We start from the raw sequence: 27,624 nt of genomic DNA, 5'->3' as shown, positions 1-27,624 counted from the left end.
TTTCAATCTATTAACTTTGTTAGCATGGATAAGTCATTCAAGAAATCTCAGTTTTGTCATCTCTGAAATGGTAATAATAGCTGTAGTACCATTTTTTTTGGTTTTTGTGAGTGTTGAATGTGATAATGTCTTAAAGCATTAGTTAAGGTTTAAGCACTCTGTAAATGTCAGCTCCCTAAATTCTGAAATAGTTTTAGTAAAAATTTACTAGGTCATCTGGTAGAGAAGGAAAGCCAGAAGACTTTCTCTTTAATCTCTTTGAGGTTTACATTACATAGGTTTCAAAGAAGAATACCAGCAGGAATTGCAGGTAGCATTTAAACTATTTTGTAGTGTTTGCTTTGGCAGTTCACAGATGAGGTCCATTGAGATGTATTTCGGTAAGCATAAACAATCAAATTTAGGTTGATTGAAAGAAATATAAACATAAACCTTCAAATTTGGGGAACCCCAAAACACAAGCATTGGATGGACTCAGTACTAGATATAAGTGGGATCTTAAGTATTCTCTGTAGCCATCTGGCTTCCCGGGGGAGGATCTCTGACCTCTTCATTAAATTTTTGGTTTTGACAAAAATCAAACTTCCTGTATTTAATGGACTGCCATATGGAAGGAGGGATTAGATTTATTTTGGTTGGGCTTTCAGAGCAGAACTAGTGGCAATGGACAAAAATTATTGAGAGGATGATTTTGGGTGGATATAAAGGAAAACTTTCTACTATTTGGAACTGTCTAAAAATAGAATGGTATTGGAAAATCATTAATTCTACATCTCTGTATGTCTTTATGTGTATCTGGGTGACCACTTGTTGAAAAAACTGTAGAAGGGTTTCTGGCTTTGTATAAGTTGTGCTGAATCCTCTTAATTCTCTCCTAACTGACATGATTCTATGATGCTATCCAGGAAACTATAGCAAAAACCTTCATAAAGCATAATTTAGTTATAATTTAAGGTAAGCAATAGTATCTAACTTTCGGATTCCCCAATTGTAGCATAATCCATAGCTATTTAGAAAGTCTTATTGCTTACTACATTAATGGGAATAGAGGACAATAGGATTATGGCTGGGTTTTAAGAGAGAATAAAGTGGTAGTGTGAAAGAATTTCTTTTGGTTTTATTTCTTCACAGCGACTTTCTGGCCAAGGATATTGCTTTTCAGCCTCTCTACCTCCCCTATTAGCTGCAGCTGCTATTGAGGCTCTCAACATCATGGAAGAGAATCCAGGTATTTGTTTATTCTGGAAGATTTTAGTAAAAGATCAAAGTTCTTTGGCATTAAATTCCTGGTTTGATCTTTTAGAATTGTGCATAGGAAATGTCACCTATATTTTTGTCTGAAATTTTGGTTTTATATCACAAACCCAAGTGCTTAAAATGCAACCCAAGGAAGAATCTCTTGCTAGATAATAACTCCTTTTCATGGATTTGCTTTAGTATTTCTTTCTCACATTCCTAGAGCTGCTTCCCTGTATAGTAGCTTGATTCTGCTTCTTGATTTGAATGGGAAAAGAGGAAAATGGGAGAGAGAAAAACAAATATAAGGTATTTTCCCTCTCATTTTTCCCCTTCTTCCTCTGAGTAATAATAATTTCTTGGCATACCAAAAAGTCCATAGCATTTCAAAAGGTATTTGGGCATCTTATAACCTTCTCATAAGAAGATTCAAATTGGGGCAGCTAGGTGGCACAGTGGATAGAGCACAGGCCCTGAAGTCAGAAGGACCTGAGTTCAAATCCTGCCTCAGACCAAACACTTGACACTTACTAGCTGTGTGACCCTAGGCAAGTCACTTAACCCCAATTGCCTAAAAGCAAAAAAAAAAAAAAAAGACTACTCAGCATTGATAGGACCTATCTAAATAGGTAGTGTTTTCATGTTTTTACCTTATTTATAGAATAGTGAAGAAAGGGCCTTTAAATAGGAATATCTGGACACTTACTGACTGTGTAACACTAGACAAATGACTTAACCTTTCAGTACTTTAGACAGCTATCTGAGACTGTAAGTTGCAGAGAAGATGCTAACCTGCATTGGTTCAGGGAATTTCCTTACCCCAGAGTTCATTGTGCCAATGAAATCTAAAATTTCATTCGAAGCCCAGATCAGATCATACCAGGTTTTTTATCAAAAAAGTATTTGAAGCAAGTCAATTAACCATTTGTAAAGAAATGTTTCTTTTGTCCCATTTTTGTATATATCTGTGCCTTACCAGTTCCTGGGTATGATCTTAGAATCAAAACATATTGAATTTTGTAGGATATTTTTTTTTGTAACTTCAGCTTTATTTCATATTAGGACAAATTTACTATCGTTATCCCAAGACTTCTTGAATGACATTCTTCCAAATGAAATACTTTTTTCTGCTTTTTATATACATTTTTCTGTTCCCAAGGAAATGACAAACCGTCTTTGCTTTTCAGTTTTTAAATAAAAACCTCAATACTTAAAACACATTTCAGAGAATTATTTTTTCTATAAACTTTTTAATACTTTTACTGAATGAATTTATTTTTCATTTTTACTAGAAATTATTGGCTACCGTTTAGCCAATTTTCATGAACTTACCCAGCTTTAATAAAAATTTTAACCCTTTCAGTTATGAAATAATAAATGATTTACTAGGAAATAAGCTAAGAAACAATAGTTTGACTATTAAAGGTGCACAAGTTGAAAAAGTGTTTCTTACCTGCCACTTCTCATCCTAAAATTTCAGTGTTGCTCTTAATTGAAGGAAATAGAAAAATTGTGTGTTTGTATATATGTGTGTGTGTTCATTAAAAATCACTTGATTTTTACATTTCCTAATCAAATACTGAAGGCTAAATTTTCCTTAAGCAAGCATCCTTAGAAACAGAACATAAAAGTTACCTTCATGCATACTTCTTTTTTTGGGGGAAGGGGAGACCTAGGCAATGGCCTCCTGACTTCAGGGCCAGTGCTCTATCTCTACTGTGCCCCCTAGCTGCCCCTTCATATGTATTTCTTGGCCTGATTCAGCTTCTTTTGAGTCCAGTAATAAGTTATTGCAAGGCTAGGCATTTACTGCTGACCCTCTTATCTAGGTTCACTTAGAAGGTCAGTCTGTTCCAGCAAAACCATTCCTGCCTTTAAACATCAGATTTTGTTCAAAATGTGTATAAGTGAATGAGGAGGCAAATAGTCTATGTACTTTTAGAGCTTTATTTTGAGTAACCCACCAATAATAGTTATTGTTCCCTGCATGCAGGGAGAACTTCAGTTGTTGCAATTAGTGGTTTAGAGCCTTTCTGGTCCTTACTGCTTTTCTTTAGAAGTTTTCAGTTAAACTCAAAAGGTGGTATGGTTGAGTGTTCTTTTTAGGTGTATAATAACCCAAGTAGAATAACGTAGGGTTTTTTTTTCTTCTCATTAGATATTTTTCAGGTGTTGAGAAAGAAGTGCAAACAAATACATAAAGCCTTACAAGGGTAAGTTTAATATATAGATGGTACTAAGGCTCACATGTAAACTTTATTAGAAAGAAGCATTCTTTTAGATGAGGGTTCTAGTTCTGTTTTTAACATTGTTTTTAATTATTCTGATTTCTAAACATACTGTAAAATATTTTCGTTGTGCCTTAAAGCCAAATGTAATTTTGGTTGAAAAAAGCTAGTAAGTGTACATGAATTTCAAAAATGATATTGGAACAGTTTTCATTTTGATTCAGCCATACTTAGACAATTCATTCTTCTTATTAAATTGAAAGAAGAATCTCTGAGATATTTTTAATGTCCATGCCATTAAATAAATAAATATGACACATTTATTCAATTCTTTGCCTGTTCGTACTAGAGTTTTTAAGAATATTTAAGTTAGGTAAGCCAATATGTGTCAAAGGTCTACTGTGTGCTCAGCAATGTGGTGTACCTTGTAGGGGAAATTTAGAAAAAAAACAATTTAATAGATTTTCCCTACCCTTAAGAAAATTGCCTTTTTCCCTAAGTACTAAGTTCCATTGTGTAGTCACTTACTCTTCATTGGTTTTACTCTTTGAATCTTAATTTTCATAATGCTATAAATCATGGAATCCAGGTTATGGAGTATTGCTATTCATGTGTTTTCAGAGTTTAATTCCTAGTGTTGATTTATGTTTTAATAACATACATTTTGAGTTATTAGTACAGATTTTAAAATTTTAACTGTGGAAACTTAAGTCCTAATCTTCATTATTTTAAGTATTTAGAAGTCTAAAGACCACTATTACAATGTTTTCATTCATTCATCTATCCATCCAATAAATATCTATTAAATGTCTAGTACATATATGTATATATATATATATATATAGAGAGAGAGAGAGAGAGAGAGAGAGAGAGATATGTATGTATGTGTGTGTATATATATACACATATGTGTGTGTGTATATATATATAACACATTTTTAGGTACAAAGAAGATACAAAGTATTTTTATTCCTTACTCTTATTACTGTAGGCATACTTTTAGTAACAGTACATAAATCTGTGCTGGTGGCTTCTGGGAAAGCAAATGTATATTTTTCAAATATGATATACCTCAAATGTGGGAGTATCAGTGTGCTGGAGTGCAAACTACAGAACCCCAGGATGTTAGTAATACTATGTTTGTAGAGTATTTACTTTCTATGAGACTGGAGATGTATAGCCCTTTGCTTCCTATGTTAGACTGTTGTCCTTATTCATGGACCTGAAGAGATATAATTAATAAGCCTAACATACATTTAAGGTCTATGATTGGCTCCATATGGAGCAAAATTGTGGTTTTATAACCACTGAAAGGCTGCACAGGATGCCTTAAACATAGTGGGTTGTAGAGGTACAGAAGCTCTGAGAAACTCCCCTGTGGCTTCATTAAGGAGGAAGACAAGAGATGGTTACATTTAAGAAGCTGCCCCAACTTCATGAAGCATGCGGGTATTTGGCACTTTTTGCCAAAATATACTTGTTACCCAAGTGTTAGTAGTGATTCTATTTCCACAGGATGAGCATTTATTTTGCATTGACTCATTGTCTGAAGTTTGTGTCCAGGAATTAATTACTAAGCAAATAACACCTATGGGACCAAAAATGTAAGGAGACCAAGTGCCAAATGTTTTCACTTCGCTGTAGCCAAACCTCTACCAAAGTTTGGGTTTTTTCTAGTTGGTCAAATAAAAAAAGCTCCTACTGTGTGCCGGGCACTATGTTAAGTACTAGGGCTACAAAGAAAGGCGAAAGACTGTTCCTGCTCTCAAGTATATTAAAATCTCTTGGGGGAGGATAACACAAAAGGAAGCTGAAAAGGGAGTAGGAGGAGGGAGGGAAGGTACCCAATGTTGGGACATGATGAAGAAGTCCAGAGAAGTGCAGCAGGTTGGAAAATAAATAAGAAGAAAGAATCTTTAGGTCTTTTTCCAGCTTTCTGGCCTTAGAGAATGTGATTATATTGTCCAGGGTTTTGTGTTTCACTTTATATGAGTGGAACATGCAGTTTAGGTCATGGAAGTCCCCACCCTTGCTTTGTTATTGCCAAATACAGCTGTAGAAAATGCCCTTGAGTAGAAGTGCCAATGAAGAAAGCAGCATAATTGTAGATCACAGCTGGTCCAAAGAAAGTAAGGCTAAAAGTAATTAAAGTTATTATGGGTATGTCTACATGAATAATAAAATTCTCTGTACGATTAATTTTTTATAAAGAGTATCATTAGTCATGGGTACATTAACCATATGAAGTATAAATGTAGTGACGAAATTCATAATGAGGCATTCTTTGTATGGATTTAAAAGAATGTGTGAATGAGACCAGAATAAACAAAACCTAATACTAGAGTAGAGGTTCTTAAGCTTTTTTGATTCATGGACAACTTTGGCAGTCTGATGAAGCCTATATAATCCTTTTCAGGGTAATGTCTTGTTATTGAAGGAAATGCTAGTTTCAGCTAGAGGTTAGTAAAGTTAGTGAAAATAAAGATGTATTTTTTTTTCCCATCCAAATTTATAGACCCCCTTGAAATATGTTGACAGAGGTGTGAGTCTCAGGTTAAGATTCCCAGTATAATAGGCAAAAGTTAAGAGACTCCATTTTGGTTTGCTACTTAGTAAACCTTAAAGCATTAGAAATGTGAGCATTACTTTGTTGACTGGCATAATAAGTTAATGTGTAATTGTAAGTCACATAGTCCTGCTATGATAAAGTCATAGAATCTTAGAAACATTAAATATTGAAGTTGGAAGGGAACTTAGAAATTATCTAATCCAACTTCCTCATTTTACTGATAAGAAAGTTGCGGTTCAAAAAGGTGCTTGAGCCACCCTTCCATTTTCTGTAAAATGGAGGTGACAATATATGCACTAATTATCCAGTGGGAATTTGTGAGAATCAAATGAGAGAATGCTTAAAAAGCACTTTGTAAAGCATTGTCTCTTAAAGTAAGCAAAAAGACATTGTATTATGACAAAGTGACCCAACAGCATATGTATGGAAGTCAGTCTGGCATTTGTCACCCCTTTTTCATTCCCATCCTACTTCATAGCTTCATTACCTCTCAGGGCACTGTGTCCAGCCAGTATCACTTCCTCCAATGTGTACTGCATGTGACTGCCAGATGAATTCTCTTTATACACATCTCTGATCTGTCAACTTTCTGCTCAAAAATAATTTCTGTTGCTTTCCAATTACAATTCAGACTTCATAACCTGGCATTTAATATCCTCCATGACTGTCCTTAGCTTTTATATAGCCTCTGCTTCAGTTGCACTGGACTACTGTTAATTCCAGGATGTTCTCTAAGCTTCTCTCCCCATTTTGTCCCATTTTAAACTTTTCCCTTCTTGGGAATACCCTATTTTCCCTTCTGTGCATGCTGAAATATTACCTATACTTGAAGCTCAGCTGAAATGTTTCCTGAAATTTTCCTTAATTTTTCCCACTTCTGTCTCTGAATTCTCCTGGTACTTTATTCCCTTTATAGTTTTTGTCACATTCTGACTTGCATTACCTTTATTTATGTACATGTCATCTCTCCAACTAGATTATAAATTCCTAGAGGTCAGAATCAAGGAATTAAAAGAAAGATATTAAGTAAACTGGAGAGCACATAGAAGACGCAGTCAGGATGGTGAAAGGCCATGAATTCATACCATTTGATAACTGTCATCAGATATTTTAAAGGCTTTCATGTGGAAGAAGAGTCAGACTTATCCTGCTTTTGCATCAGTCTAGGAGTAATATGTAGCTGCTACAGAGAGATAGATTTGGACTTGTCATAAGGGAAAACTAACAATGAAGGCTAGCTGAAAGTGAAATGGGTTTCTTCAAGTGGTCATGGGGTCACAGAATCATGGAATATAAAAACTGGAAGTACTCCAGAATTCATGTAGAACAAAACCATATCTGACCAAATATTCCTTCCCCACAACACACTCCAAGGGTTACTAGATGTCTTCATATAAAGGCTCGATGACTTTTTTTAGTTGTGGGTATAAAGGATTCTTGTTCAGAGGTCTCTGAGATCCCTTTGATACTCTGTGGAATACACTTCAGTTATCTTTGTATTATCAGCTTGTATCACAGTGCTCTAGCATATGGTAAGCACTCGTGATGAGTCAGTCTGTTGTAGTGGAAAGACAACTGGGTTTGATTCCCATTTAGGATATTTACTAGCTCACTTATCTGACTGTGGTGAGACTGCAGTCACTCTCAGCCCCTCATCTGTAAAATAGAAATGATATCTGCATTACCTACCTCTCTGTTATCATTAAAGCCAAATAAGATAAATCATGTAAATAGGTCAGCTAGCATTTGTAGAGCACTTACTGTGTGCCAGGTATAATGCTAAGTGCTTTACAATTATTATCTCATTTCATACTCACAAAAGCCCTGGGAGATAGGTGCTATTACTATCCCCATTTTACATATAGGAAACAGATACAAACAAGTGACTTGCCCAGGGTCACACAGCTAGTAAGTGTCAGAAGCTGGATTTGACCTTTCTTGTTCTTCATCCTTCATTTTCGAAGACCAGCGACATCACAGTGTTGGAGACAGGGTATGGTATGTTTGGCTATGACTGATCACTCTAATACAAATTTGAAAGGCACTACCACAGATCAGGCACAGGTGGTCCATTAGAAGGTGCCTCTGGATTTGTGCAGCTTATGTTTCCTTTGTGCTTCTATGATTCTGCTTTGCTCATGGAGTATAGAACCATCTTTGATGTGGGCATTCCATCCTGGGCAGTCTCATGGTTAGTACTAAAGTTCTTCAGAGAGACTTTGAGAGTATCCTTATACTGCTTCTTCTGACCATCATATGAGTGCTTACTTTGTGCGAATTCACCATAAAATGGTGAATACAGCCCTTCTGGACTAACTGGGCCACTTAGATTTCTTGCTCACTCTCTCTCTCTCTGTCTTTGTGTCTGTCTCTCTCTTTCTCTGTGTATATGTAATATATGTCTTTTGATTATATGTAATATTTATGCACACCCCTACTATAAATACCAATATATAAAGCAATATATATGTCAGCCAGTGACAGTTTTGTTTGATATTATTTGAATATAACTGACTTAAAGAGTTTTGTAAGAATTTATTTTTACAAAATTACTAAAACTCCATTTTTAAAATGATCTGTTTTGGACCTGGGATTTCATTGCTGTAGGGAACTCTAGATGAAGAAACTCCCGCTACCAAAGCAGATTAGCAGTAGCTTTGCAAAGTACATGCTTACAAGGTTGCCTGGGGTGCTGACAGTTTAAATGGTTTGCCCAAGAGTCACACATCCAGTATGTGTCAGAACCAGGACTTGAACATGGGTCTTCACAGTTCTTGAGCCAGCTTTCTTTCTACTAGGCCCCTGTGCTTCGTTTTGGTTATGGTTTTGTTTTTTCTCTTAAATTGGACAGGTGAGGTGTGTGGGAGTGAAAAAATAAAATTATTGTAAAAAATTGACAAAAAACAGTTGTTATAGTAGAACAAGCTTATAAAATTTCTTATGCATTTTTTGCTGTACTTAATCAGCAAACTTTTTATCTTTTTGTCTCCATGTTAATATGTTTAGATTAATAATGCTAATAGCATTTTTATAGTACTTTAAAGTTTGCCAGGGCAGCTAGGTGTCATAGTGGAATAAGCACCAGGCCTGAAGTCAGAAAGATCTGAATTCGAATATGGCCTCAAACACTTACTAACTGTATGACACTGGGCAAATCACTTAACCCTGTTCCCTCAGTTTCCTCATCTGTAAAATGAGCTGGAGAAGGAAATGGCAAACCTCTTAAGTGTCTTTGCTGAGAAAACCCCAAATGGGGACACAAAGAATTGGACACCACTGAAATAACTGAATAACAGCAAAGTTTGCAAAGACTAAAATAAATTAGTCTTCCTATAGAAGTCTGGTTATATTTTTTTTCAACACTTTTAAAGTGAGTCTTTTTTCTTAACTTCATCCTCATCTCTCTGTTAGCTTCAAGTAGTTTGACTTATTCATGTATTTCTTATGTACCAGAGACATAATAGTTGTTGATATGTTAATATTTAATTATAGCAACTTTATTTGAAATTATGAAATAAATGTGTGTACACACACACACACACACACACGTAAAAAAATTTTTCTCCGTGTGTGTACATAAAAGATACAAGGAACTATCTACCACTCTCTCTCTGAATATGTGTGTGTGTAATTGCATTTTATATTTTTAGAATGTAACATATCACTAAACTTTATGATGCAGAAGAGGCAACAAAGAATATTTAAGGAAATTAGTTAAGAACTAATAATAGAGATAAAATTAGAAATAAATCATCCCAGACTTAACAAATACCAAATAAAATGAGCATGTCCACAAACATAGTAGAGAGAAAAGGAAGATTGTACCTGAAACAGCAGATGTATCACAAAGAGTTTAATTTTCTTTTTAAGCATATAATAAATTAAATATGTAACTTTCAAAGTTATTGTTTTTCTATTATTCTTTCTGACCTTCTGCTTCTGTGTTTTCAGAAATATGCTACAATGACCCTTTTTCCTTTATAAAATTTTGCTTCTTTGTTCTTTCCCCACCCTCATTCAGACTCAACTTAGAAAAAAGAAAAGAAAAAAGCCCTTGTGATAGATATGCATAGTTAAGTGAAATAAATTGCAACCAAAAAACCAAAACAAAACATTTTTTAAAATGCACATCTTATTCTGCATCCTGAATCCATCATCCATCATGAAGTATGCTTCACTATTAACTCCTCTGGAATCAGAGTAGATCGCTTTATTATTTAGAGTTCTTAAGTCTTTCAATGTTGTTTTTCTTTACAATGTTGTTATATAAGCTTTTGTCCTGGTTCTGCTTACTTCACAGTGCATCAATTTATGCATCTTCCTAGGTTTCTCTGAAACCATCCCTTTTATTATTTCTTGTCACAAAAATATTCCATTACTTTAATATACTATAATTTGTTCAACCATTCCCCAGTTGATGTGTATCTTCCTAATACAGTGTTCTTTGCTATAATGAGTTGCGATAAATATTTTTGCAAATAGTACTCCTCTTCCTCTTTTTTTTTTCTTCCCCCATCTCTTGGAGATAAAAGCCTAGTAGTTGTATATCTGGTTTAAAAGGTATATACAGTTGAAAATGATCCAACCATTTTGGAAAGCAATTTGGAACTATGCCCAAAGGGCTACAAAAATGTACATACTGTTTTACCCAGCAATAGTACTTCTAGGGCTGTATCCCAAAGAGATCATACAAATGGGAAAAGGACCCACTTGTACAAAAATATTTATAGCAGCTCTTTTTGTGGCGGCAAAGAATTGGAAATTGAGAGAATGTCATCATCAATTGGGGAATGACTGAACAAGTTTTGGTATATGAACATAATAGAATACTATTGTGCTATAAGAAATGATTAGCAGGCTGACTTCAGAAAAACCTGGAAAGACTTGTATGGACTGATGCAGAGTGAAGTGAGCAGAACCAGGAGAACATTGTACACAGTAACAACCACGTTGTGCGATGACTAATGTTGATACACTTAACCCTTCTCAGCAATGCAGGGACCTAAGACATCTCCAAAGGTCTCATGATGGAAAATGCTATCCATATCCAAAGAAAAAACTATGGCGTTTGAATGCAGATCAAAGGATACTATTTGCTATTTTTTTCTTCTGTTTTGTTTTGTTTTCTCTTTCTTGTGGTTCCTTCTATTGGTTCTAATTCTTCCTTACAACATCACTAATGTGAAAATATGTTTAATAGGAATATATGTGTATAGCCTATATCAGATTGCATGCCATCTTGGGGAGGGAGATGGGGGGGGAGAAAAATTTAAAACTCAAAAGCTTATGGAAGTGATTATTGATAAATCAAAATAAGTTAATTATTAAAAAAGGTGTATGCAGTTTAATGACATTTTTGGCATGGCTCCAAATTGCTTTCCTGCAGTGTTGTACTAATTCACCACAGTGCATTAATGTGCCTGTTTATTCAAAGTCCTATCAACAATTGTAATTTTCCATGTCATTTTTGTCCGTCTAATTGTTGTGAATTAGAACCTCAAAATTGTAGTACTGCATATTTCTCTAATCATTAATAATTTGAAACATTTTTTCACATGACTATAGGTAGATTGAATTTCTTTTTTTATATCCTTTGAACATTTATCTGTTGAGGAATGATTTGTATTCATATAAATTTGAAATCGTTTCTAATTTGTCTTATGTATGAGACCTTTATCAGAGAAACCTGCTGTAAAGATTTTTTTCCTCAATTACCTTAGTGCTTTCTAGTTTTATCTGCTGGTTTTGTTTGTATAAAACTTTTAAAATTTTATGTGATCAGAACTATCCATTTTATCTTCTGTTCCTCTCTATCCTTTTTTTTTTTGGTCATGAACTTTTTCCCAATCCATAAATCTGAAAAGTAATTTCTTATTTACTCCTTTAATTTATTTATGATGTCACTTCTTATATCTAAGTCATGTATCCATTTGGTGGATTCTTTTCTTGGTATATGATGTAAGATGTCCCTGTATACCTGATTTCTGTCAGACTACATTCTAGTTTCCCCTCCAGTTTTTTTTTTAAATTGTTATTTTTAGGCAGTTGGGATAAAGTGACTTGCCCAGGGTCACACAGCTAGTAAGTGTCAAGTGTTTGGTCTGAGGTCGGATTTGAACTCAGGTCCTCCTGACTCCAAGGCCAGTGCTCTATCCACTGCGCCACCTAGCTGCCCCATCCCCTCCAGTTTGCTTTTTTTACATCACTAAAATGTGATTTTACATTATGTTAACAAAAAAGTGATAATTTGTTTCCTCTATTTAAAAATCAAAGGGTTGGGCAAATTCCTTCCAAGTCTAGTACAGTTTATATATATGTGTATATATATATATATATATATATTGCACTTATTTATTAATATATATGCTGTCTCTCCTGATAAGTCTTTTGAGGACAGTGACTATTTCATTTTTGTCTTTGTATCCCCAGAGCACATTTTACTGAACTAAAATCATCCAGCTTATTTTTTTAATTTTTTAAAATGTATTTAATTAATTTATTTTGATTTATCAACAATCACCTCCATATGCTTTTGAGTTTAAAGTTTTTCTATCCCTTCCTCCCTATCACCCTCCCCAAAACGGCGCACAATCTCATATAGGCTATACATTTACATTTCTGTTAATCATATTTTCACATTAGTGAAGTTGTAAGTAAAAATTAAAACCAATAGGAGGTACCATCAGAAAGAGGAAACAAAACTCAACAGAAGAGGAAAAAAAATAGCGATTCAGCCTCCATAGTTCTTTTTCTTTGGATGTGGATAGCATTTTCCATCACTAGGCCTCTGGAGATGTTCCAGATCCTTGTATTGCTGAGAAGGGTCAAGTTTATTAATATTAGTCATCACACAACGTGGCTGTTACTGTGTACAATGTTCTCTTGGTTCTGCTCACTTCACTCAGCATCAGACCATACAAGTCTTTCCAGGTTTTTCTGAAGACAGCCTGTTCATCATTTCTTATAGCACAGTAGTGTTCCATTACATTCATATCCCACAACTTGCTCAGCCATTCCCCAATTGATGGGCATCTTCTCAATTTCCAATTCTTTGCCACCACAACCCCTCCAGTTTTATAGTAAGTCTTTACACTGGTAGCTGGGGCCCTCAGGGTTACTATAATCATTTGTTAGAATAATGTTTCATTTGTTATGCACTAATTTCTTCGGCTGGTCAGCCTGTTTTTTTAATCAGTACCTAATAATTTTGAAGACTATTGCCTTGTAGTATTAAGATCTGGTGTTGCTTTCTTGTCTGCTTTTTTGTTTGTTTGTTTGTTTTTTGCATTATTTCCATTGAGATTTCTTGACCTTTTCTTTCTTCAAAGGAATATTGACATTATTTTTTTTCTATATGAAATAATCCTTTGGTAGTTTAATTAGTTATTTGAATGAGTTAATTTAGATAGTATGGTCATTTTTATTATGTTGGCCTGGCCTATTCTTGAGCCATCAGTATTTCTACAATTATTTATATCTGTTTTCATTTCTACAAAGAGTATTTTGTAATTGTCTAAATATAGTTCCTGTGTGTTTCTTGGCAGACAACCACATTCTTTAGTTATTTTGAGTAGAATTTCTATTTCCATATCTTCCTGCTGGGTTTTGTTGATAATGTAATTTGTTGTTGTTTAGTCATTTTTCAGTTGTCTATCCCTCTTCGTGACCCATTTCGAGGTTTTCTTGTCAGTGATACTGGAGTGGTTTGCCTTTTTCTTCTCCAGCTCATTTTACAGATGAGGAAACTAAGGCAAACAGTGTGACTTACCCAGGATTACATAAATGGTAAATGTCTGAGAAAATTTCAAGGAATCCTTTTCCTATTTTTGCAAAGTTTATGTAATATTGGAATTAATTAATCTTTGAATGTTTGCTAGAATTTACTTCTAAATCTAATGGGTTTTTTTTCCCTTTGGAAATTAACTTATGGCTTACTCAGTGTCTTTTTCTGATAATAGGTTATCCAAATAATCTTCTCTTATTCTGAGCATTTTGCATATCTGTAAATATTCTTCCCTTTTTTTCTGAGTTATTTTGTTAGCATGTAATTAGCCAAGTAGGTTTTACTAGTTTTTTTATCTTCAATTGTGAATAATTCTACTTTTTCACTTTTGATATAAACAATTTGATTACTTCTCTTTTTTGTATTAAGATTAGCTAACTATTGGGGATTTTTGTTTTGTTTTGTTTTTTTCAAAAAAATAGTTCCTCATTATCAATTTAATTAGTTGGGATTTGTTGTTGTTGTTGTTGTTATTTTAGTGTTAATTTCATTTGGTTTTCAAAATTTCTCTTTTGGTAGGGTTTTTTTTAATCCATTTTTGTTGTTGAAATCATTTAGAAATATAAAATTTCCCCTATTGTTGTGCTACATAAATTTTGGTATGTTGTTATTATTTTTTTGATTGATTCTGTGTTTTGTATTTTGACTTACTAATTCTTTGAGATTAAATTGTTTAGTCTCTAATTTTTAATCATTTCTTCAAAATTGAATTTTGAATACAATATTTTATTGAATTTTATTGACTACGTAGTAATTGAATGCAGTAGTAAGTAGTTGCTTAATAAATTTTTGCTTCCTTTTTTTTCTTCTTTCCTTTCTCCCTTCACAACGTTTGCTTTGCTTATGACTATCCTTTCACCTAGTCTTCTCTTCCTCTTAAATCACATTCTCCCCTTTCCTTTCCCCATTCTGTTTCCCTGTTGAGATTAATGTATTTCTGTACCATGCTCTTTAACTGTATGTGTATGAATGTTTTAAAATTTCCTTTGTTGGGTTCAGATGGAAGAGAGGTTTATGAAATTTCTTCCGCCAACCTGCTCCTTCCTCCATGTTTGTATAGTCTTTATCTCATGGCTTCTTATAATATGTAGTTAATAATAGTAAATTTCTTTTTTTCTCCCAAGTATATTTTTCTTTCCCTCTCGTTTCATTCTTCTCCTTAGACCATCAAAACAAAACCGTCCCCAGCCACTCTGCCTGTCTTATTTAACTTTTACTGTGAATCTTGAAAAGTTCTGAGGGGACCGTTGTTTCTTTTCTCTCATTAGAATATAAGCAATTCAGCATCAGGTAATCCCTTCCAGTCAGTCAAATGTATTTGCCATTTTTTGTTTCTCTTTGCCCTTATTTCGCATTTCAGAATTTCAGTTTGACTTATTCATTAGAATTGCTTCGAAGTGGAACCGTCTGGGTTATATGAGCAAAAAGAGGGTGAACTAGACATTTTCTCCAATTCCCACGACCTCTCATACCTCTCCAAAACAAAAATTGTGCAACAAAGATAAAGCAACTTAAGCTATTTAGGTCTTGATCCTGGTCTAGATCCCATATGGGGTTGCAACCCACAGTTTAAGAAGCATGAAAAGGGTCGTGAATAGAAAAAGTTTAAGAAGCCCTGGTCTAGGACACTCAGAATCCAAAAAATTTAAAAAAAAAAACAAACCCAATGACTGATGTTCACTCAGTACCCCTCACCCATCTCCCGTCCTACTGACAAGAAGGCTGCACTGTAGCAGACCCAACTATATGACCTACTTCCCAGTCCTCTCCCCTTCCCTCTTTCCAGTGTCATGCAGTGGGAATGCTCCAGGCTGCAAAAGTTTGTTCAGGCCTCTGACAGCCAGCTTGGTCCTTCAGAAGTAAAAACTTGCTAGGGCTACAGCCCCCAAACACTGGTACTACAAAACTCTGAACTGCTGGGGCCAGAGAACTGAGGATCAGAGGGAGTAAGACAAGTCACCAAGACAGAACACTGTATGTCAGGAGCTGTGCAGCATTCCACCACGCCTGAGGAAAGAGCATAGCTCTATCTGGGGTCAGTTCTAACCACCAAACAGACAGTTGAGGCAGAGACATAGGCTGATGAACTGTGAATTGCACAGTATGAAAGGAAGATGAGTTGCTTTGAGATCTAGGCTCCAAGGAAACCACAGAGGGGAAGGAGTCAGGGAGTGAGTAATTAGGAAAAAAGAGGAGATGGGGCACTGAAAGTATTGAAGATTTTAGGAAGAAGAAATCTCAATGACATGGAACATAAACAGATTACTCAGAAGAAAAACAGTAACAGAAGGAAATATGGCTTCCAGGTCCAGTAAGAGAATTCAGGCATCAATTGAGAGCTTAGACTGGAGAAGAAGAGAAGAAGAATGAAAAAGAAAAGAAGACCATGGGCTGATTTGCCCTGTAGCTTTTGAAGTTGACTTCAGAGCAGTACAAGAGTCAAAGAGTAGAAGCTGAGCAGCAGAAAGAGCAAGTTTGAAGCAAAACAGCTTTGGAAACCAAGGAGCAGAAAAATGACAAGCATAAGCTGCAGGACCCCTTCTACTTTTGGAGACCTATCGAAGAAAGCAACTGGTGTGAAAGTGGCAGTATTCTCAAGGAATTTGGTCTGGAAATATGTCCTTAAAAACATGGAGGATGCAAAACTAATCCTACCTTCAGGAAGGAATGACTCTCCCTTCTAGGCCTCACCTGATACAGCAGAAGTGTGTCATTTAATGAATAAAGACTTTAAGACTTTTTTGAGGAAAAAAAACAGACCTGAACAGAAAATTTAACTTTGAAATGTAAGAATCAGAAGAAACCTAAGAAGGGAATGCTATTGGGTTTAAGAATATCTTTTGGCCACCTGAAAGAGATCCCAGGATGAAAACTCATAGCCCAAGTTTCAGGCTCTCAGGTTAAGGAGAAAATACTACAAGCAATTAAAAAAAAATGTAGCTGTGCAGTATTTAGTGAGGATAATGCAAAACCTAGAAGCTGTTATCTACATTAAAAGACAGTAGGGCTTGGAACATCTTTAAAAGAGCTGGGATTGCAATAAAAAATAACTTACCCAGCAAAGCTGAGCATAAATGTGAATGGGCAGTTAACGAACCGGAAGACTCTTCCGTTTATGACAGAAAAGACCTCGTTGGAAAATTTGACATCTAAGGTCCAGGAGAATCAAGGGTTGGACTGGCATCACTTCTGAAGCCAACAAAAAAAATATACATACCAGAAGATGGCTGAAGGTTTCCCAATGCCTATATTACTTGATGCCAAAATGACTTTTTTTGTGGGCTTTCCCTCCTCAGTTTCTTACTAGAGTGAGAATGTGCCTCAGATATACCAAAGGAGCGGACTAATAAAACTAGACTTCATTCAAAAATTAGCTTTTTAGGGGTTAGTTAGAAGCTTTAATACACCACTATCCGGACAGTCCCATCAGCCAGCAAGGACTCACTCCTTCAGGGTTCCAGAGGAAGGGACACTGTCCTCAAGAGTAGGCATGATTGAGGATTTGTAATCTTTGACCCTCACATTCTTCCCTCTGTTAAAGGGGAGGGAAAGCATTCAGAAAAGGACTGAAATGAGTTCTTGGTGCAGTGAACTTAGAAAACATTAGCAGGCAAACAGTTTCTATTTTTTGCCAGGCTCATGCTCTGAGGAAGGGATTCTACGTTCTTCATTCAGGAAAAGACCCTTCCTTAGCCACATTCTGGGGTGGGGGTGGGGTGTCATCTCTTACCTCCAGCCTAGAATTCACTTTTATTCAAAAATTTAATAAATTTTCCACTTAAAAATTTGTAAAAATTCAGGCATCCACAAATACTGCAAAATGAAGGAAAATGATCCAACTCTCGAAGAGGGAGAGGACCCTGTGGAACTTGAGGAAAACATGGAAACAACACACTGTTCCCCAGTGTTTAAGAGAAATGAGAATTGTGAGAGTAGAACTTATGTCCTGCACAGAAAAATTTGGAATTATGCAAATAAAATTACTAAAATGTCTATACTAGAAACTCATTGCTGAGCTTATACCCTGCAGAAGCCATTCATAAAAAAAAAGTCTCCATATACTGCAAAATATTTATAGCGGCACTTTTAGTGATAGCTAAGAATTGGCAACAAAGTTGATGCCCATCAGTTGGGGAATGTCTAAAAAATAATCCTGATACATAAATGTAATGGAATATTACTGTGCTGAATAAATACAAACATGGAAAGATGTAAATGAACTGATGCACAGTGAAGTAAGCAGAGCCAAGAAAAAACAATATACACAGTAACTGTAACAATGTAAATGGGAAGAAGGACGTACCAAAAGTCAAAAGTAAAAGTAACATCATTATAAAAATCAAGTGGGGCTTGTATAAAAGAGATGTAAGAAGACACTCCCAACCTGCCACTTAAGGTGTATTGATTAATTGTGCTGACGTTTTTTTCCCCTCTAAAAAATTCTGTTTCTTATGTGGGATATAACTCTCTATACTGTGGTAATGTAAGAAACAGAAAATATCAGTAAAATCTTCTATAAGGGAAAGAAATATTTAGAAGTCCTTTATTTCATTAAAGGTTTGTTTTTCCCACTGCAAGATTGTACTCAGTTTTACTGGATAGATTATTTTTCATCTTTTGCCTTAATCTTTTACCTGTTAGAATACAAATTCCACTCTGTCTTCTCCTTTTTAAAGGCAACTGCTAAGTTTCATGTGATCTTGATGGTAACTCCCTAGTACTTAAAGTATGAAATTTGGAATACTTAAAATATTTTTTTTCTTTAACCTGGAAACTCTGGATTTTGGTTATTCCTTCCTGGGCATTTTCATTTGGGGGTCCTTTCAGCAGGTTATTGGTAGAGTCTTTCTGTTTTTCATTTTGCCCCCTTGTAGTAGTCCAGGACAGTTTTTGTTTATATTTTCTTAAAATAAGGCTTTTTTTTAAGGGGACTATGTTTTCAGATACTCCACTGATTCTTAGATAAATTGTCCTTGACCTTTTTATCCAGGATGTTGTTTTCTTTGAGGCTTTGCTTGGACTTGTGAATATAATACGCTTTTCTTGGTTTACTACTTAGGTTACCAAATTATACAAATTGCATGCTTCTGTTAAATTTAGGGGTTTTTTTGTGAGGTAAGGAACTTTTTGTATATTTAAAATTTTTTCATTACAGTTTCCATATTCATATGTTGGTTTTAAAATATATGTGTGTGTATGTATTGTATACATGCATAAATTTACATATACATATATGTTTCTCTCTTTTTTAGCACTTATGGATTAAGAGTAGTAGGTGAGTCATTTTCACCAGCATTCCACCTACAACTAGAAGAGAGCACAGGATCTCGAGAGAATGATATCAAGTTACTTCAGAGAATAGTAGATCAAGTAAGTTTCTATAGTTTTTCTATATGAAAAGAGGGACCGTTTTATGAAACTTTTGAATGGCTCAGCTAATTTTGAAAAACCAGAATTCTCTGTGCTTAATGTCAGGGGGAATTTATGTTTCATTTTTCCAACTTTACCATATTTATGCATGACCTTTTACGTAAGTTAGTGGCCAACTAAAATTGTTAATGATGTGGTTACATCTTGGCTTTTGAGAGAACTTTGATTCTCCTATAGGAGAATTTTCAAGTACTTTTCAAAGTAATACAGAAATTTATTTAGCTGTTATTCGTAAAATCAGATTCTATAAATGTTGTCATATACTATATTTACTATATAAATTACATTTAACATAATATAATTCTGTAAGCTTGCATGATTAGATTGCTGAGTTATCCAAATATAGCATTACCCTGATGATGTTTAGTCACCATTTTGTTTCATGTATCAGCACATTGTAAGTTGTAATTACAGTGTTCATAATTACAATTCTGTAATTAGAGGAGAGAAAAATAAAAGTATTTTTATTCTGCATGCATGCTGCATACAAAAAGAATCATTTTCTTCTATTTCCTTTAGATTCACCATCTGGAAAAAATTTTATCAGTAATTATAATTTAATTAATAAAAGAATATGTTTGCTCGTGAAAAAGATAAGTACGGGACAGCTAGGTGGCGCAGTGGATAGAGTCAGGAGGACCTGAGTTCAAATGCGGCCTCAGACCAAGCACTTGACACTTTAGCTGTGTGACCCTGGGCAAGTCACTTAACCCCAAGTGCCTTTAAAAAAGAAAGAAAGAAAAAGAAAAGTACAATGGATACTTTTTTCTTCTTTTTTTTTAAAGTGAAGCAGTCAGGGTTAAATGACTTGCCTGGGGTCACACAGCTAGTAAGTTTCAAGTGTCTGAGGCCAAATTTGAACTCAGGTCCTCCTGACTCCAAGGCCAGAGCTCTATCCTTTGTGCCACCTTGCTGCCACACAATGGGTACTTCTAAGACAAGTTAAGCTTCCCGGAATCTCAGAGTTGGAAGAGGAAACTTAGAGGTCACCTAGTCAAATCCATTTTGAAATAAGAATGTGGGCTGTCAGTCTGTATTAATCCAGCCATGGCTTAAAAACTTCTACTGAGGAAGAAACTACTCCTCCAGAAGGCAGTCTTTCCTTCCACTTTAGGGCATCTCTACTTGGTAGGAAGCTGCCTTGGGGGTTTTTTGGCCCAAGTTTGCCTCTTCACTACTTTCATTCATTGCCCCTAGTTCTTTTCTCTAGAACCAAGCTTTATTGTGGTCATCTTCTTGTAACATGTGACAACCCTACAAATACTTGACAGCTTTCATGTTCTCCCTAAGACTTCTCTTGGCTAGGTATCCCTACATCCTTTAGCTGCTCATAATATGAACTCTAGGTCCTTTATCATTCTGGTTATTCTCCTCTATACACAGTCCGGTTTATCAATTCCTTTCCTATGCTGGGATACCCAGAACTGGTCACAATATAGTGATATGGAATCTGACAAGTCATAGTAACCTCATTGCTCAAAGACATGCTTTTCGTCATGTAGCCCATGGTGGCATTAGCTTTTTTTGCTGCCTCAGTCATATTAAACTTAGAGTTCACTAGCCATGCCTCCCTTTTTATGTGCTTTGGAGGTTGCTTTTCATTTTAAGCTGAGGTGCTATGAATAGCACCTTTAGTTCTTCTGAATCTCTAAGCTAAAGGTCTAAACTTAATCTCTAACTTTCAGATATTTTTCTCCTGGGTTCTCAATATCTGTCTCTGCACTCCTTTTGCCTTTACTTCTGTCTTTTTTTTTTTAAAGGATTTTATTGTCATTATAACCATGCTAGGTGCTGACATAGCATTCACTTTAACTTATAACTAGAAATATGATAACAATCACATTGAATACATTTATTAGTACTTTTATACAGTGTTTATAAAGCATTTTCTCACAACTTTACGAAGTAGGCAATACATATATATGTGTCTCTGTGTGTGTGTGTATACATATAATATATATATATATAATATATATATATATATACACACCTTTTTTTCCATTTTTACTGATGAAGAAACATAAGTAGTTGTGGGAGAGTGTGCCTCAGGTTTATGAGGAAGGTATTTCATTGCTGTTTCTTAAAGTAACATTTTAATTAAATGCCTTTGCTTTGAGCTTATTGTACCCTTTGACTGATTATTATCAGCGGGGGTCATTTGCAGTAGCTTTAAGGGTATGGACCCACCAAGTACCTCAGAATAGAGATAATGATCATTTGGGATTACTGACAGTTCTTCCTTTATGTAAATTCTCATTCAACTTTGCATAAAGAATTCTGAAGGAAATCCACATTCCTGAAAAATACCTTTGTTAACTTTACTGTATAGTTTTATGCTTCTCTCTCTCTCTCTGATCCTGCACTTTGGCTTAGCACTCTGTGGCCTCTCGTTCCCTCCCCTTAGCCCCCTTCCCCCCAGAAACAAAACGAAACAAAACAAAAAACCTCCAAGGGAAAGCAGAAGAACAGATGCAGAGAGGGACCATCACTGCCACTGCAGCGGTAGATCAGGAGCTTGGCTTGAGACCTCTGGCAGCAAGACCTCTGGCTGTACTCACTTGCCCATCATGTGTCAAGCCCTTGAGTGTCTTTCTTCCATTCTTTCAACTGTCTACACTTGGGTACATTCTGTCCCTGGACCCTGCATATTAGCAGTTCTTTGTCTATGTCCATGCCCAGCCCCTGTGTATCTGTATGTTCTTACTCTTGGTTCTGACCTCCATCTGTCTGGCTCCAGCCCCACATGTTCCTCCGCCTGCTCTTGCTTCTCTGTCCTCAGCCTCCACATGTCTTTGAACCATGTGCCAGCCCCCTCCCTCCATGGGCATATGTCCCCCTTTCTGCCTCCCTCATATCCTCATTGGCAGGCAAATTTGCATTAGGTAAAAATCATTTTACATAGATGTCTATAGAACAGTCCACTTATACGAAGCGAGAACTGCCTACATAATCATCCTGCAAGTTGAGGGTAGAGTTAAAGGAAGGAATGGTAGGAGAGGTGTGCCCCTGGATGCTATATACTATGTTATGATATCCTTTGAAGGGATGAGAAGGAAGTGGGATGCTGGCTCAAATTTCACCCAGATCTAGATTCATCCTGAGGAAACCTGTCCACAAAGGGTAGGGTAAAGGCATGGATCAGGCTTCTTTCACTTTTATTCTGCCCCTCTTTGAAAGAACTGCAGTGAGATCTGTGAAACAAAATTTAAGTATGGCTCATGTTTAGAATCTTCCTAAAATATGACAGGTTCCCATCTAGAAAAAATTACTCAAGTATGCAGTATGACTATCAGGTATAGAATAGCTTTTTTTATTTCCTCTACCACAGAAAATGCTTAAAACTCAAAATACTCTCTGACACTCAATAACAAATACCGAAAATGTAAAATGTCTGAAATAGCCCATTATGCTCATTTTACTCTCACCCGGAAATTAAAGACCCTTTATTGACTCAAGTCATCACCAAGAATTTATTAAGCACCTACTAATGTGGGTAGCTAGGTAGCACAGTGGATAGAGCGCCCGGCCTGGAGTCAGGAAGACCTGAGTTCAGATCTGACCTCAGACACTTACTAGCTGTATGACCCTGGGAAAGTCACTTACCTCCTTTTTGACTCAGTTTCCTCATCTGCAAAATGAACCGAAAAAGGAAGAAATGGGAAACCATTCCAGTGTCTTTGCCAAGAAAACCCCAAATGGGGTCACGAATGGTCAGGCACAACTGAAACGAATGAATGGCAACAAAAGTGCTAAAAGCCGGGGATACTTTGCTCTTTAGGAGTTACGTTCGAATTGGGGAGAACACAAACAGCTATGCACAAGCAAGGAGTATATAAATTGGAGACAATCTCAGAGGGAAGGCCCTAGAATTAAGAGGAATGGAAAAGGCTTCTTGCAGAAGTGGGAAGCCAGGACAGCCAGTGATAATGCATTGAGTCAGGAGGTGGAGTGTCTTGTGTACCTGGGTGAGGAACAGCAAGGTAGCCAGTATCATTAGATGGTGGAGTACGTTAAGTAGAATAACGTAAAAGAATGTGTGAAAGGCTAGAGGGGACCAGATTATAAAGTACTTTAAAAGCCAGTCTTATCTGTTCCTGGAGATTATAGGGGGACAGCTATTTGTGGGGACAGCTGAGGAAATATTTCATATTCATCTCAGATTTGCACTCTAAGCAAGTCATAAGGTCCAGTTGCCCTGGCTATTGAGGCCATGGCCTTTTGCAGTTCTTCAGCTACAGGATAATGTTCATGGTGGCCGCTACTTAGGGTTATGGTTAAAGTTGGGGCATCATCTAAAATTGATTGGATGTTACTCTTGAGCCGTATTTTTCTCCTTGCTTTTCCAACACTAGATTTTGACCATTTTGTTTCCCCACAGTCTATTCAGTGGTATTTAGTTTTTGTTTGTGTTTTTTTCCAGCATCTGTAATTTGGGAAAATAAATTAAGACTGCTATCAAATTGTTAAGTTTCACTGCATCTTACTGTTTTAAATAACATAGTGTGTGAAGTTAAAGTTGTAAATCTGTTCTTTCTTTCTTTCTTTAGTGCATGAACAGAAATATTGCCTTAACTCAGGCACACTACTTGGAAAAGGAAGAGAAAAGCCTTCCTCCTCCTAGGTTGGTAGAAATTTAAATTTCCTCTACTTTTCCCTCAACTTATTTTATAGCTTGCATATGGATAAAGATCATATAATATGTTTTGAAATGTTTCCAAAAGATTGCTTCAAGAAAGAAGAATTTTTTTTGCTAATGTTGAAGTACCGTATTTTTTTTTCAATCTCAAGTTGGTATTTTAATTTGTAAGACCAAAGCACAAGGTCTTCGGATTCACAAACTTTATAAGAATGTTCACCTGATAGAAGTTAACTCTGTGTTGAGGAGTACTGAATACCCTGGAAGTAAACTGAATAGACATGTGTGTGGTAAAATGACAGTAAAAAAAAAAATACAGAGGAGCAAGGATTAAGCAAATTATGTTATTGACATTTTTTGAATTGAACAGATTTATAATTTAAGCATAAGGTAAATGGGATACCACTTTAATGATACTCTGAAGAAAATTTTTTCCAGTCTGCTTTTCATCACAAGTTGAGAATTTCTGTCTCAGAGTATGTTATGTCACATTGAATAGACTCATAAAGATACCTGACTAAACAGAGAATTTCCATGTAAAATTAGGAAATTAGGCTCTGGAAGTACAGCAAGTGATTCAACTCTCAACCTACCTGAGAGGAGCTAATTGTGTTAGTGAGAAGCTTTAGCAAGAGACATAGATAGTGAGTCAGCCATTGCTTTGATTGTGTTGTGGTGGCACTTTCTTTTGAAAAACAATAAAAAAATATCCCCTAAAATCCCTTTTCTACAGTATTAGAATTGTGGTGACAGTAGAACAAACTGATAAAGAACTAGATAAAGCTGCATCTACAATCAAAGAAGCTGCACAGTCCATCCTGAATTAGACATCATCAGTGGACTTAATGTGTTCCAAGAAGATGCATCATCTATGTATCAGTCTATGGTGTATGGACATCTCAAAAGAATTCAAAGTCTTTGTGGAATATCCTTTGGAAAAGAGCTTGCAATTGTTTACATGAATCATTCCATAGAGGTACAGACAAAAAGTATGAATGTAAGAGGAATGGTTTCACACACACACACACACACACACACACACACACACACACACCCCACTCCCTCCAATAAGTACCAAGAGCAATTCTGTCAGAGAAAAACTAAATGTATCTGAGCAGAATCTGAACTGTATTGTTTAGCACTATTTAAGTGAGATTTTCATTATACCAGTATTTTTAATATTCATTTTCCACTTTTTCAACTTTCCCAATTAAGTATTTTTCCTCCTAAAATTGAAAGTTCTTTAAGTACTCTTTAATTCCTAAGATTCCTTATAAAAATGATTTAATGAAACTTTGAGGAAGAGTTATACATAAATGAAATTTGTCAATGATTATTGAGTATATATAGTTCAACCCCACTTTTACACAGTTCTCCTTAATCCTGTCATGCTAAATGATAGATAATGTCTTAAGGAAACTATATATATTTTTTGCTGTTACTATGAATTTTTTATTTTAATAGACTGTGCTCTGAAAATTTTTGTTACACACTAAGTATATTAACGTTTAAGCATCTCTAATAGAGAAAGTGTTCTTACACGGTCCATGTTGTTTATGCTTGCTTTATAAGGTGGGAAGTTTTAAATCAATTTATTTAATGTATTTGATCTTTACATATATTATGTGTTGACTTCTGATCTATTTGGGGTAGGAGGCTATTGTGATTATTCAAAAATTTAAATTACAACTTTTATATGTTTTAGGATATTTTAAATGTATATTTTTTTGTATCATGGGTTAGTATAGGGAGCTATCAGTTGTAGGTTTTCTTTGTGTTAAGGGAACACAAAATGGTCTTCCTTACTGCTTTTATGATATCAAAAATCCACGCAGATAATACAAAAGTTCTAAGATAAAATTTTAAGCTATATTTTAATTGTTTTCCTTTAACAATCAAAACTATTCTGTCATTATTTTCAGTAAATGCAAATAATGGATTAACTTTATATTGATTGTTCCTTCATCAGTGGTAATAAATAAAATTATAAAAATTGTTCATTTTTGATGACTAGCTATATTAATAATATGTGGATTCTAGTACAGTTTATGTCACAATATGTTGAAAAATGCTTTTGTGTTTTGCCTAAAGGGTTTTAATGGTGGTTGCTGCTTCAATGATTACAGTACTCTAATGGGGATGAGCCTTTGTGTTTTGGTAGTTTTTTTGGGAGGCAATCAGGGTTAAGTGACCTGCCTGGGATAACACAGCTAGTTAAGTATCTGAGGCCAAATTTGAACTCAGGTCCCCCCTTCAGGACTGGCTCTGTATCCACTATGCCACCTAGCTGCCCTTGGGGATGGGCCTTTGTTGAAAATAAAATTTAAAATTTTCCTAACATATTTGTCCTAAACTTGGAGAAGAATTCTTTTTGTCGTTCTGTTGTTATGTTGTTCTTGTTGCTGGGTAGGTCAACTTTCCCAGTTTCCTTTTTTAACCTCTTCTCATCACATTCACACACCCCACCCCACCCCCCAAAAAAGGTGTAGGATCTAAAGTTGTTGTTCTGAGATCCTATCTGCTTTAAACCTGGCTTTAAGTAAACTAACTTGGTGAACTATTACACTGGTTATACATTTCGTAATTATAAAATCAGGATAATGGGTTCTACTTGTGTAACTTTTTAATGGTTTGTAAAGCCCTTTGAGATCCAGGGATGTATCTGAAATGCAAATGTCATTTAAAGGTAGGAGAATTAATTCATTTTTTTGGATGTATGATTTGCCTGTTTGGGACAAGAAGGAAGGCTAAATGTTAGGATTTGTCGATTCTCTTAGCCTATTCAAGCAGTATTATATGTAAATTAGATGTGTTCTGAAAATCATAACTTAGGAAGTCAATAGGATAGATTTTAAATCATTCACCAAACTTCTAATCATTCCCAGATGTGTTTCAGTGACTACAGATGTACCAAAATCTTTTAGAAGCTTAGGAAACACTGATGATAATCCCAGTCATTTAGAAGACCTTACCATCATCAAAGTCAGTATAATAGCCTATTAGTTTGTCCCCAGCCTAAATGAAGGCTTAGATAGGATCATAACCTGTTGCTTAGACCATATATCTTGCATAATCATGTTTTTTGTTTTGATGATTTTCTCTTACAGTCCTTACTGTTCTCAGGAATTTTCTCCTTTTATCATCTCTTTTTAAAAACTGCTTAGGGACAGCTAGGTGGCCCAGTGGATAGAGCACTGGCCCTGAGGTCAGGAGGACCTGAGTTCAAATCTGGCCTCAGACCACACACTTGACACTTACTAGCTGTGTGACCCTGGGCAAGTCTCTTAACCCCAATTGCCTTAAGAAAAAAAAAACTTTAAAAAAAAACCAGTTCTATAGGGGCAGCTAGGTGGCAAAGTGGATAGAGCACCAACCCTGGATTCAGGAAAACCTGAGTTCAGATGTGGCCCCAGACACATAACACTAGCTGTGTGACCCTGGGCAAGTTGCTTAACCCCATTGCCTAGCCAAAAATAAAAAAAAAAACTGCTTAGATCCCCTTAGGAGAGACTCCCTTATTAAATAATTGACTCTCTGGTACTCCAGAGGTTTAATTGATAATTGTCCTTTCTGGAAATGTTGAATATGTACAGGCCACTGTGATAAGTGTTAGAGAAAACGCAAAGGTAAATAGAATTCTGTCCTTGTACTCAGAGCCTTGAACTCCTCTGGACTTTTCTGTCATGGCCCAAAAAGCTCTTCATCCCCCAAAATCACAGCAGCCTTGGAACTCACAAACTCA

General features: G+C 35.6%; 1 protein-coding gene across 3 annotated transcripts in view; it reads left to right on the top strand.

The window, feature by feature from the left end:
- The window catches only part of SPTLC1 (serine palmitoyltransferase long chain base subunit 1), a 91,850-nt gene extending 65,628 nt beyond the window's left edge, over positions 1-26,222 (top strand). For 2 of the 3 annotated variants that reach the window (XM_020976689.2, XM_078152833.1), the window contains 5 exons: positions 1,132-1,228; positions 3,395-3,449; positions 19,069-19,186; positions 23,794-23,867; positions 24,616-26,222. In XM_020976689.2, the coding sequence (XP_020832348.1) occupies positions 1,132-1,228; positions 3,395-3,449; positions 19,069-19,186; positions 23,794-23,867; positions 24,616-24,709 (438 nt within the window). In that variant the 3' untranslated portion in view covers positions 24,710-26,222. Of the gene's footprint in view, positions 1-1,131; positions 1,229-3,394; positions 3,450-19,068; positions 19,187-23,793; positions 23,868-24,615 lie in introns of those variants that run through there. The other variant, XM_078152834.1, reaches the window with a different exon arrangement.
- The last annotated feature ends 1,402 nt before the right edge of the window (positions 26,223-27,624 follow it).

The sequence above is a fragment of the Phascolarctos cinereus genome, unplaced genomic scaffold (genome assembly GCF_003287225.1).
Source record: "Phascolarctos cinereus isolate Bilbo 61053 unplaced genomic scaffold, phaCin_HiC Scaffold_4;HRSCAF=312, whole genome shotgun sequence".
Taxonomy (NCBI): domain Eukaryota; kingdom Metazoa; phylum Chordata; class Mammalia; order Diprotodontia; family Phascolarctidae; genus Phascolarctos; species Phascolarctos cinereus.
Note: the sequence above shows the minus strand (reverse complement) of the source record. Positions and strands in the feature narration are given on the sequence as shown.